The sequence below is a fragment of the Corvus moneduloides genome, chromosome Z, assembly GCF_009650955.1.
Source record: "Corvus moneduloides isolate bCorMon1 chromosome Z, bCorMon1.pri, whole genome shotgun sequence".
Classification (NCBI taxonomy): domain Eukaryota; kingdom Metazoa; phylum Chordata; class Aves; order Passeriformes; family Corvidae; genus Corvus; species Corvus moneduloides.
The window spans coordinates 32,587,078-32,599,778 of record NC_045511.1 but is presented as its reverse complement, the minus strand read 5'-3'; the positions used below and the strand labels follow the sequence as shown (position 1 = coordinate 32,599,778).

Below are 12,701 nucleotides of genomic sequence, written 5' to 3'. Positions count from 1 at the left end.
CTGGTTTTAGTGCTTTCTGTGAGATCTTAATGTGCTTTAAAGAAGCAATAATCATTAGGCAAACAGCACAAAGATACTTCAATACTCCATTGCTCATTGCAGGTCCATGATTAACATGTAGAAAAGCCTCCCAAGCACTCTGCAATTTACAGTCAATACCTATAAATTGCAGTAGAGGGTGCTCTGTACCACTGTACAAAAAATAGAAGTTTCACTTCTCAAGCCCATGTGTCCTCTGCCCTACTGCTGTTCACTGTAGCTTACTGGTTCTAAAGCAATGTGGTGTTGACCAAAAGGCAAGACCTGCAAAATGAGTACTGTACTTGGAGAATGGGATTTATAATTTCATAGTTTAAAAAGAGTAAGAGCTTGAGCCACAAACACTAAAAATTAATGCTTTATGCTGATTTATTTAGCTTTTAACAGTCTAACAAAGCGTGCTTCAAAGAATGCCAGCACATGTACATCAGTTGAGTCCAATGACACAATTGAACAAGAAGAGCTAATCAGCTTTAGCACCCTAAACAAATATTAAAATACCCAAGACAAAGCTTGTGTAGGTAACTCACAGTTTTGAGGCAGTGTTTAATGGACAAAAAAAGGAAAAAGCTGAAGTCAACCATAACAAGTTACCAAGTAAAAAGGTTCATGGCAGAGCTCATTAGGTTACACTACCTAATCAGCCCCACTGTTGCACTTAAGTGCAATTCCAGCAGCACTGATGTTTTACATTGCTCAGAATTAATATAAACCATCCCAATGAGAAGTCTGATTAAAACATAATTGGGTAAGATACACGTGAAAGCTTTCCTTCTTAAACTGTATGGAATAACTAAGATATGATAAGAGGCATCAAAGTATGTTATAAAAATGATGCCATCCCTGGCTGGAATGCTGGACAAGAGCACTTAACTTACTCGGTTTAATAATGATCCAGCTGTGCAAAAAAGTATGAAGAATTTAGGGATTAAAACAAAAGATTGGTGAAGCATGGTTTATGGCATGATATGGCTTAAGTTTTTTTTCTTGGAGATGTAGGAACATCACCACAAACTTCTGGTTAACAATTGGTATCAGAGTGCTGATTTACACTGCTAGTGGATCAGCATTTTGCATCCATTTTTTGTTGACTGAAGAACAGCGCAGCTCATGAGGGTATGGGGATCCATGCCACTTGCTGACAGCACTTCCATCTTGTCTCTTCTGCTGTCAGTTACATCCTATAGAAGGTTACTTCAGCGGTGAGCATTGCATAGGAATCAGAAGCACATTTTGCTGGGACTCCAAGAATCTGACGCTGTCGCGCACTAAAATGAAATGCATGTTAATTAAGACAGTATTCCAGTGAAAAGTAATACTTTTCTCAGTGTGCACGCAGGTATCGCAGGTTGAGTTCTCTGGATCCATCATGTCTTACCAGCTGCTACGACTCTGGCATCTTCATGGGCACTGTGTCTGCCTGCTGCCCGGTGATCTGGGCTCTCGTTCCACCATAACACATGGACTGAGAAAGTAAAAATGAAGTCAGCTGAGCACTATTACGCTGCAATACAACACGTTCTAGTCCTAGCAATCTGGATTTATCTGTTACATGCCTTGCAGTTAGCAGAAACAATTCTCCAGGCATGCCAGTGGTGGGATGATCTTTTACTGAGCCATTACACGGTTCGACTTTAACGTCAGATCTGAGAGTGTTTTAAGATTGTGGCAACTGGCTTAAGCCTATAACCCAATACACAAAGCTGGGTTCAAAGACTGTTTACAGGACTTTGGTGATCCACACCAACATTTTCAGCAAGCTGGCAAATCCTGATCCAGGATGGGGGCTTGCCCCTCTGCCCCTTCCCATGCCAAAGTCTGTATCAGAAATTGGTGAGTACCTGTGTTAAGTAATCCATATTCTGTATGGAAAACACCGATCAGCCTGGTATATCCTGTGTTGATGTGAGCGTTGATTGCAGCTTGAAATGCTTCACCCCACAATGCTGGCCCACCAGGCTTCATCTGGAAAGTAACCCATTCATATACCCCTAGAAGAAAAGGCAAACACTACCACAAGGAAGGAAATACGAATTAATATACCAGATCTTAAACAGTGTGTCATGGCCACAATGTATTTGCTGTGAAACCAGTATGATGTTTCCCTGCCATCTGGGGACAGCAGGAAACAGCCCCTTCCTCCTAATATGCACAAGAATGCACAGCTTCCAGAGGCTCACCAGAGCACAGGCTCACTAAGTGCAGTTAGTTCAAGTGTAAATGTAAGTACTAGGGCCATGAAGAACAGAAGGCTTCACACAAAGCCCAACTTAGCAATTGTCAATGTTGCATGGAAACTTCGGGAGATTCAGACTACTTTGCATATATCACAAGTGTTCATACTTGTTTGAGGGATTCGGGTGGCTGCTTGAGAAATGCTGGGTGTCTTTTCTAAGACTGGTGATGTTTTCTGGCATTGAAGTGGTTTATGACATTACAAACCCCTTTGACTCCTAGCAGTTGGTCACAATAAGATCTGACAGCATAACCAACACAGCAGGACTAGTTTAGCATCTCTGCTGTGCCAAGCAATCTCCCTTATTTGTAGAGAAAAGGCATAATTTGGTAAAAAACTCCAGTCCTGCTAGAAGTTACTTGTCTTCTTTCCGTTCAGGTAGTTACTTCAGATGACAGTTGCTGACACAGTACTAGGAAGCCAGACACTTGCTACTTGGGAGTGTCTGGTGTCACTCTCCAGCAATGGGCTGGAGACAAACTACAACAGTGTTTGAAAGTCACCTCTCCAGATTTTAGAGAAAACTGGACTGCTTTCAAATTCAACAGTAGCAGCATAAAATTCCGAATGCTGAGGAAATAAAGAACAAAGGTTACTGTATCTATACATGTGCTGAGGGCTGAAGCAAGGTCTGTTCCCTGTCACTTCATGCAACAAAGTCTGCCAGCGTTCATAAATTGGGGAACAATCAATACTATTAACATCAAATTTGCTACAGAGAGAATTAAAATACATAGGGACATCACTTCTACACCTAACCTATGATTGTTACAAAGTATGTTGGACTTTAATGTATCTTTAAAGAAGTAGGGAGTCTTTTAAACTATTATGTGAAGAAGCAGTAACATCAAAGCAAACTGGTAAGAGAAAATCTCTGTGAAAGAGAACAACAATTCAGGAAATACCCTCCCACTGATGGATAGACAAAGGAAGTCCGGGATGACTGCTCTGACCGATACTACGGTATTGCCATTTTGCATGTTCATTTAGCAAGTCACAATCCCGACCATTAACAACCTTAATGATCAGGACTCTAGTCAATTATTCATGTATGTTAGTGTAAAATCCTTCTTAAAAACTCTGTCCCTTATCTGTCTTATGTCACCTTTTCCACATGGGTGAATGTACATGCATTTGTTACATAAAGGATCATAAAACTATGCAATACCTGGTTTAAACTTTAAGCCATTTTTTGTTAGTGTTGCTAACTTTTATCAGCAAAAGTAATGATAAGCTCACCCCCTTCTTTTGGAGGCTTCCCAAGTTGACACCAGGGTACCAGATAAGCAACCTCATTGTGCTGCTTCTCCATCATGGGGCGAACCACAGAGATGAATTTTCCCTGCCAGTCTTTGTCATTGGCTAGTGCATGCCGGACTGCTGTTCTGTGGGCAAAATTATCTGTAAGAAAGGAAAAAAAAACCCATGAAAAAATGCATTTAATGCCACATCAGACTCAATCAAAATGTGTAATTACAAGAAGGCAAACTGCACTTATCTAATTTTGGAACTGGTATTTTTAGACATCATATTAGTTCGTAGCAGATGTGGTAAGTTTCCTTTAAATTCTGCAAAACTTCCTTTAAAATCTGCTTTAGCTCTCTGTTTAAAATGGATTCAAGCCAAATGAAATTTTCCAAGAAAGTTTACAAAGGAGTTAAAATAGATTAAGCAATTTTACTGTTAAAAAAGATGACAATAGTTACAGAGGAAAAGATTTGGAGAAAGCACAGTGGATACAGAAGTGAAGTGGAAAAAAATTCAGGAGAAGTAATAGCCTACCAAGAAAAAAAATTAAATGTGGTTTGGCTTATATAAAGTGACATTAAAAGTGTAGAAGTAATGTTTGTGTGTTCAGTTACATAAAAGGTGTTAAATACCCAAAAGCTAAACCTTTTCTTCTTTTTTTTTTCTTAATGAAAAACAAATCCACTTAATTAAGAGTGTCTGAATTTCAACTCCTTAGGCTGCAGTGGCATCTTAAGCAATATATTTATGCAGCCATCTCCCAATATGACAAAAGAAAAATCAGTATCCTGGGATTAAGAGGTAAATATAGCAATTATGTAAGCAGGGGTCTGATGAATCAAGGAGGAAGGATGTTGTAAAGTTTGTTCATTTCTCAGATCACAGTGTGGTCTCGGGGTGGGGGGGAGGGAGATAAACCGCCACAATTAGACATGTCAAACACTGTTAGGAAAAAAAAGGTATAGGTTTTCCCTTGCTTTTGCATTTTAGAAGTTTCCCATAGATTATTAATTTCTTTTTAATTTAGAGATAGTAGCAATAGCTAAGACTAAAATGTTCTGAGAAGCGGGACAATTTATAAATTACAAGTGAACTCAAAATAATGACAGATGAATAGCCCTCTCTTGAAGGAAAAGGAAGACATGGCTGCCCAGGTGATGAAAAATGCTGAGATACTCAAGTGTCCTTTTCTGCCTTGGTCTGCACTGGCAAGTGCTCCAGCCAGACCACACAAGTCACAGAAGGCAAAGGCAGAGACTGGGAGAATGAAGAACCACCTGCTGTAGGAAAAAAGTCAGGTTTGAGACCATCTAAAGAACATGAAGGTGCACAAGTCCATGTGACTCGATGAGATGCTTTCATGCATTCCGAGGAAACTGGCAGAGGAAGTGGTTAAGAGACATTTCATAATATTTGAGAAGTTATGGCAGCTCCTTTTTAAAAAGGGACATAAGGAAGAACCGCAGAACTAGAGCTTGGTCAGTCTCAGCGGTGTGTCTGGCACAATCAAGGAGCAGATCCTTCTGGAAACTATGAGAAGGCTCATAGAAGATCATGAGGTGGTTGGTGAGAGCCAACATGGCTTCACTAAGGGCAAACAGTGCCTGACAAATTTGGTGGCCTCCTGTGATGGGGTTACAGCTTTGGTGGAAGAGGGAAGAGTGACTGACACTCTTCCACCAGAGAGGAGGCCACAAAGATGATCCAAGTGCTCAAGCACCTCTGCTGTGAAGACAGGCTGAAAGAGTTTGGGCTATTCAGTCTGAAGAAGAAAAGACTCCAGGGAGACCTTACAGCAGCACTCCAGTACCTAAAGGGAGCCTATAAGAGAGCTGGAGAGGGACTTTTTACAAGGGCATGTAGTGATGGAACAAGAGGGAATGGCTTTAAACTGACAGAGAATAGATATAGAATCATGGAATGGTTTGGCTTGGAAGGGACCTCTAAACATCACCTAATTTCAACCCCCTGGTCATGTGCAGGGACACCTCCCACTAGACCAGGTTGCTCAGAGCTCCATCTAGCCTGGCCTTAAATACTTTCTGGGATGGAGCAATATTTAGATTAGATATAATGAAGAAATTCTTCACTGTGAGAATGTTGAGCCACTGCAGCAGATTGCTCAGAGAAGCTGTGGAGGCCCAAAACCTGGAAGTGTTTGAAGCCAGGCTGGATGGGGCCCTGAGCAACATGGTTGAGAGGAACCAAACCATCCTCTCAGTCTGTGATTCCATGATTCACCCCTCCAAAACAAAAGGGGCGATCCTTTAATCTAAACAGGTACTGTGAACACCCTGGACTTTAATGAGCACATTGGCTCAACATGAAGATATACCTGGACTGCAGCAGGTGTTCAAGGGGAATTATACCAGTGTGCCTTCCCACTCCTCTATAACCCAAGTATCAACTTCCCTTGGGCTCCACAAAAACCACAGCCACTACACCTAGTTTTTGGTGTAATTGTAGCTTTTTTTGGCTCACCTGCACCTTCCATGTCAGCACCAACTCCAACAACTTAAAAAGTTGATTATACTGCAAAAATCCTATTGCTAGCAAGGCTAAAGCTGCAACAAAATCACTCTGCTCACTTGAGAGGTCAGATGTGGTGGAGTGGTGTTGAGAAATGGTTAAAGGATCAGCGGCATGGATCATTGGAAAAGCTGTGGGAAACAGAACTTTAAAAGAGCTGTACAAGCAAATGCCTACATGAGAAAAAGCCTGCGTGAGAAACAGGCCTGAGAACAAAAAAGGCGTTTTAAGGATGTAGTACTGTGCTTACAAGATGTACTGACCATGAGGTAGGAGGTAGAACTCCGATTTCTCAAGCTGTAACATTAATGTATCTAATATAGGCAGAAGCTTGCCAATGTAGTCTTGTATCTAACACCAATCAAGCAGAAACAAGAAAGTGTTCTCATAATTGTAAGCCAATCAAGAACTGACAAGCATATATACTAATACTATATAAAGTGCCTCTAGATTACCAATAAACGAAGCTTGCATTATCAATCACATTGATTGTTTGCATGTCTTCCCTCGCCTAAGTCAGCGACAGAGTGGGCTCCTACCTCAGTACAGGCCCACTGCAGAAGGAGTTTAAGCATGCAAACTGCATGCTCGTGACTGGTACTCTGAGCTAAAATACAAGAACAATTATACATACATATAAACACACACAGACTGCATATGTGTGCGTATTTCCTTTTTTCCATTCTTTTTGAAAGTTTCAAGACATTTGTGGAACTGGCCCTAAGTTAAAAATATTTACCACGAAGGAAACAGTCTGCCACAATTCCTCTATTATACCTGTTAGGAGCAGAGACTGCTGTTCAAGAACATTTGTAACTTTCTCATCCCAACACATCAAAGTTGTCCTGACAAGCTCTGAAGTGTTCTTGGAGCACCTCCTTACAACAAGAGCAACAAATAAAAGCCAGGTAAGCATTCCCCTCACCTTCTTGCCTAGGAAACAGGGAACACACAGAGAGCAGAGCAGCGCAAAGGGATGCTGACCATACCGTACTTCCAAATGTGAAGCACCTTATTCAGTGCTCCCAGGTCCGTGTACCAGAATCCTACCAGCTCTGAGCGAGCTGGGCAAAAGTGAAAGTGCTCGTTGGCCAATTCCAAAAACTCCTTCATCTTCGCTGGCTTAATATCATATGTGCGAATTTCATAGAAAATTCCATTATTTTGTCTGGGCCCTGTAGCAAGGCGTATCTGAAAGAAAATAGAAAGAAAAATTAGTAAAAATAATTCTCAAGCCAGAAAGTTGTATTCTGACTGATACTTTTTAAATTAATGCAATACTATAGAAGGATCTTTTACTGAAGGCTGGGAGAGGGGTACTTATTTCATGATGTCCACTACAAAAAAAGTACCTTTTGACACTGTTCTTTGAAAATAGTTCCCATGTGCATTATTTGCTGCCACTCCTTTTTGCAATGCAACAGACTTTGATGTGTCTTTTATTTGATGCACTGATCTGTTTAATTATTAGCTCATAACAAAGCAGCATTTTCCTTTTCTCAACCCCTTCCTCAGGAAGTCAGCAGCAAGATGTGTCGGGGTCTCCTCCCCCTGCCGTGTAGCCCTGGGAGAGGGGCCCTGAGGGCACAGACACGGGGTTTCCCTGCCCCTGCTCAGCCTCGTTCCCATGGGTTGGTTTGTGTTCCCTGCGCGGGTAGAAGGACCCTTGGTCCCGTGACTGGAACAGTTCCTGGGCAGAGCTCCGGCCATGCGGCTGGAGAAATAAACACCTCTGAAACAGCTAGCAAGAATCTGTCCTTATATACTTCTTTCTACGGGCCTCCTGGTTTGATACATCATGTTACAGAATCCCCGCTGTAACAAATGGTGGAGAATTGTGGGCAAGACACCAATCCCTAAGGACAGAAAATTCATGAGTAAAAACCACTCTAGATCTCTCTCTTCTCACCTTGGTTTGGATATTCTCTCTGGACTATGGAAGAATCGTGGGAAATGTGGCTCTCTGAGCCACAGAAAGAAATGTATTTAGAAGTTAAAGGAATCCTTGAACAGAAAAACAAGAAAGTGTTTGTTCTGGGAGATCTAGAACATTTTTTTAACTGGCTTTTCAAAAATTTCTTCTATATTTCTCAAGACATACTTTTTCATATTGAACCTCCTGGAACTAGTCATGGGTGTTTTTGGTATGAGATCTGGGATAAGATAAGGGATCAAACAAAACATGGACTAGCGACAGAAGCTCTCCGAGGACTAATTGTAATCAGTGAAGCCCTTGAGGAGCATTTGTATGGTCCCATTATCCCTAAAGCAGAGGATCATACTAATCCCGTGGCCGTGCAGCGGCCATCCCAGGAGCACATGACTGCAGCCGTGCCAGTGGAGGTGCCTGTACTGGATGTGCCTGGCCCCCTCAGGAGCGCGCGCCTTATCGCGGACCCCATCCCTGTCTTGGGGTCCCCTGCCATGCGACCATGATCGAGGGAGCAATGCCGCAGGCGCCGCGGGTGCCGTGAGCCACGTGCAACAGAGAGGTGGCCCCCACAAGCAGCCAGGAACCGGGGGTCGGCGTGGCAGGCCGCTCTGAGCATACAGCTCGGAGAGCCCTATAGAGGGAGAAGCCGCAGTTTCCATAGCGACACGAGAAGCCGCGCAGCGCCGAGCCGAAATGGGGCCACACTCAAAGCAGCGTGGAGTTGGCGGAGCAGAACGGCTCGCAGGGCGTGGGGCCGGCGGCGATGGCAACGCGGGGCCGCGCAGAGCCCAGACACGCCGGAGCAGCGCCGCTCGGAGAGCGCGGAGCAGCCGCAACGCGGGGGCCTGGCCGAGACATTGGAGTCGGCGAGGCAGCAACCACGCAGGACCAGCAGCCACGACAAATACACAAGCACGTGATAGGAGAAGTTATAGCAACGAAAGTCACAGGAACTGTGAAATGGAACCATGTAAAAAACAACTATGGATTTGTAACATGAGATGATACAGGGGAAGATTTATTCATCCATAGAACTGCCATTAAAAGGAATAACCCTAAAAATTACCTGCAAAGTGTAGGAGATGGGGAAGTTGTACAGTTTGATATAGTGCAAGGAAAGAAGGGTTTTCAAGCAGCGAATGTTACTGGGCCTGGGGGTATTCCCGTCAAAGGCAGCCGTTATGCACAAAATTATAAACAATATCCATCCCAGCAACTTCCCTACCCACAACCTACTTTCCCCTTTTACCCTATACCCAATATGTACCCCTTCCTGACTTTACCCCATCCCCAGTTTATTCCTAATCTGTTTTTCACCCCATGGCTTCCCTATACAATTCCCTTTCCCTACAATTCCTCTCCGATGCTGAGAGGGGGATGAAAAGGGGGAGGGAAGAAATTAAACCCTCTCCTGCCTCAGTTTCCCCACAAAGCATGCTCAGAGAGTTCTGTCTCCCTTCTGTCATCCTTAAGATGTTCCAGAGAATCTGTCTGGACATTTAAAGGCTCAGGAGGGTGGGTTGTATTATTTTAAAACTGTTCTTGTTATGTTTATCCCGTTGTTTTCATTCTCCTTTTATTAAAATAAAACGGGTGAGGTGTTGGGGTCCCTCCCCTGCCGTGTAGCCCTGGGAGAGGGGCCCTGAGGGCACAGACACGGGGTTTCCCTGTCCCTGCTCAGCCTCGTTCCCATTGGTTGGTTTGTGTTCCCTGCGCGGGCAGAAGGACCCTCGGATCCCGTGACTGGAACAGTTCCTCAGCAGAGCTCCGGCCATGCGGCTGGAGAAATAAACATCTCTCTGAAACATCTAGCAAGAATCTGTCCTTATATACTTCTTTCTACGGGCCTCCTGGTTTGATACATTGTGTTACAGAATCCCCACTGTAACAAAGATGCATTTGGCTAAACACATAATTCAAAAGCACGGCTGTTGAGGTGCCACCAAAGAGGAAGCAATGTCAACATCTGCCTGTGTTGTGCTTACCCAACCAGCTCACACTACTGCATTGTGTTTTCTATTTAAAATCTTATATCACTATTAGCAAATCACATATTATTGGCAAAAAAAGAAAAAGATACCAATACTTGGGAAAAGAGTGATTCATTCCAACACAAGATTGCTTAAGTCCGCATCCTAGCCCTTTATTGGCTGCTTCCCAAGGGCTGATCAAGAACTGTTTTTCTATTCATATTAGATAAAACCCTTTGGGAGTCCCAAACTTAGTGTACTTTTGCGACTGCCTCAATAGCTACTCACCTCTTAAATAAAACATGAAAAATTAAGGCCAAAACACATCTTTGGCCTTAGCCCATATTTGCACAGAGGCAGCTGCAGGATGGATTTTGGACATGTCTTATTTCACAAGAATCTGCAGGCACGGGCACCATGCAGCTCAAGCCACAGAACAGAATTGTTTAAGTTTATAAAGTACTTTAGGATCATGCTATCCACCACTAACCCAGGTGTGCCATGTCCACCACGAAACCATATCCTCAAGTGACATATCTACCTGTTTTTCGAACACTTCCAGGGATGGTGACTCCACCACTTCCCTAGGCAGCTTGTTTCAATGCTCCACAACCTTTTCCATTAATAAATTTTTTCTAATATCAAATCTAAACCTCTCCTGGTTTAGACAGCTTCAGGCCACTTCATCTCATTCTGTCACTTGTTACCTGGGAGAAGAGCTCAACCCCCCAACTGGCTGCACTCTCAGGTTGTTGAATACAGAAGGTGAAGACCAAAGGCCTTGTTTCTCAATGGCCCTTTGCAGCATGACACATCTAAAACTGGCTGCCATGAGTCACAGCTCCTTGAGGCTGTTGTAAAGCCCTGCAGGATCCCAATGGAGTCGTGAGCCTGCAGTAGCAACCCATTGCACTCCGAATTTTTGTGGGGAAAGAAAGGCCCTGAAATTTTCAGGCGCTTAGGCAGATACTGGGACACTGCAGGACCACTTCTGTTCCAGAGAAGGGCAACGGAGCTGGTGAAGGGTCTGGAATACAAATCTTATGAGGAGCTGAGGAAACTGGGGGTGTTTAGCCTGGAGAAAAGGAGGCTCAGGGGTGACCCTATCACTCTCTGCAACTGCCTGAAAGGAGGGTGCAACCAGGTGGGGATCGGCTCTTCTCACACGCCGAGGACACTGGCAGGATAAGAGGCCATAGTCTCAAGCTGTACCGGGAAAAGTTCAGACTGGATATCAGGATGAAATTCTTGAAAGAAGTGCTGTCCAGGGTGGTGGTGGAGCCGCCGTCCCTCGAGGTGTTTAAGCAAAGACTGGACGTGACACTTGGAACCACGGTCTGGTTCACAGGGTGGTGTACGGGCATGGGTTGGACTGGCTGATCTCAGCAGTCTTTCCCAACCGAATCTATCCCATGATCCGGGGTCGGGTCCCAAAGGATCCTACAGGATTCTGGGCAGGGCCCGGGGCCGGCGCTCGGCGCGCTCGTGCCCGCGCCCAGCCTCGTGACAGACGTGTCGCGACAGCGACAGCGACAGCCCCGCCCGGAGGTCTCGCCCCCCCCGCCCCGCGCCTGCGCCCCCCGCTACCTGTGGGCCGGCGCGCGGCAGGGCCAGGCGGGCGGCGGCGGCGAGCGGCCGGCGGAGCAGCGCCGGCGGAAGCATGGCGGGCGCGGCCCGGCCACAGACACAGACACAGACACAGACACAGGCACAGACACAGACACAGACACTGCCCCGCCGCCGCCGGCCGGCGATGAGGGCGGCACGGGGGGCGGTGCGGGGGGGCGGTGCGGGGGGCGGTGCGGGGGGCGGTGCGGCGGCGAACCCTCCCTCCCGCGGGCGGGCCGGCCGCTGGCACCGCCTCTGCAGCCAACCCCGCCGCCTGCGTGCCGAGCCGCGGCTGGACGGACGGGGGGGGCGGACGAGGAAGGGTGAAGGCACAGCTGTTGTGGTTTTAAGCTCAGCTAGCTATGAAGCAGCCGCTCGCTCAACTTCCCGTGGCTCCTCCCTTTCTTATCCCCTCACATCGGTGGAATGGGGAGGAGAATCGAATTAAAACTTGTATGCTGACATAAGAATAGTTTAATAATTGAAAATAAAGTAAAATACAATAATTATAATAACAGCAACAACAACAAGCGATGCACAGTGCAATTGCTCACCACCCACTGACTGAGCCAGACCTCCCCTTCCTGAAACCAGATCCTCCGCCCTTCCAGGTAACTCCCCCCAGTTCATATACCGGGCATGACGTTCGGTGGTGCGGAACATCCCTTTGGCCAGTTTGGGTCACCTGTCCCGGCCATGCTCCCTCCCAGTTTCCTTTGCACACCGCCTCCCTGGCAGAGCATGAGACAAGGGGAAAAAAAAAAAAAAGTTCTTGACTTAGGGTAAACACGACTTGACAAAATACCAAAACATCCGTGTGTTATCAACACCATTCTTATTCCAAATCCAAAACACAGCCCTGTAATAGCTACTGAGAAGAAATTAACTCTACCTTATCTGTGACCAGGGGCAACAGCCGAGAATTGCTCGTTTAAATTACTAGGCATCAGTGCCTGAAATGTGATATCTGTGTCTCTGCCCATGCACCTGAATACAATAAAAAGTATCCTAACTGCTTGAGGAGACCTGGGACCCTGTTCGTCACAGGCTGCCCTGGGGCAAATCACTCAGTGAAATCACCCACACCCTAGGATCAAACTTCAGATTGTTCCAACTGAACTGAACTTTGCAGGATCAA

At 45.4% G+C, this 12,701-nt stretch overlaps 1 protein-coding gene across 1 annotated transcript; it reads right to left on the bottom strand.

Moving 5' to 3' along the window:
* Window positions 1-390: 390 nt before the first annotated feature.
* On the bottom strand, window positions 391-11,696 carry NIPSNAP3A (nipsnap homolog 3A). The gene is made up of 6 exons (XM_032096850.1): window positions 11,543-11,696; window positions 7,042-7,243; window positions 3,515-3,676; window positions 1,881-2,030; window positions 1,418-1,504; window positions 391-1,307 (listed from the first exon to the last, which is right to left on the bottom strand). Exons 1-6 carry the CDS (start codon window positions 11,615-11,617, stop codon window positions 1,231-1,233), a joined length of 753 nt encoding a protein of 250 aa, XP_031952741.1. The 5' UTR covers window positions 11,618-11,696; the 3' UTR covers window positions 391-1,230.
* Window positions 11,697-12,701: the final 1,005 nt, after the last annotated feature.

Excerpts from the sequence above, each read along its gene's own strand:
- NIPSNAP3A (XM_032096850.1), bottom strand. The coding sequence starts at position 11,617 with ATGCTTCCGCCGGCGCTGCTCCGCCGGCCGCTCGCCGCCGCCGCCCGC. Across the intron at positions 7,244-11,542 it reads TGCCGCGCGCCGGCCCACAG|ATACGCCTTGCTACAGGGCC; the intron begins GTAGCGGGGGGC and ends ATTTTCTTTCAG. Across the intron at positions 2,031-3,514 it reads GAAGCCTCCAAAAGAAGGGG|GGGTATATGAATGGGTTACT; the intron begins GTGAGCTTATCA and ends CTTTTCTTCTAG.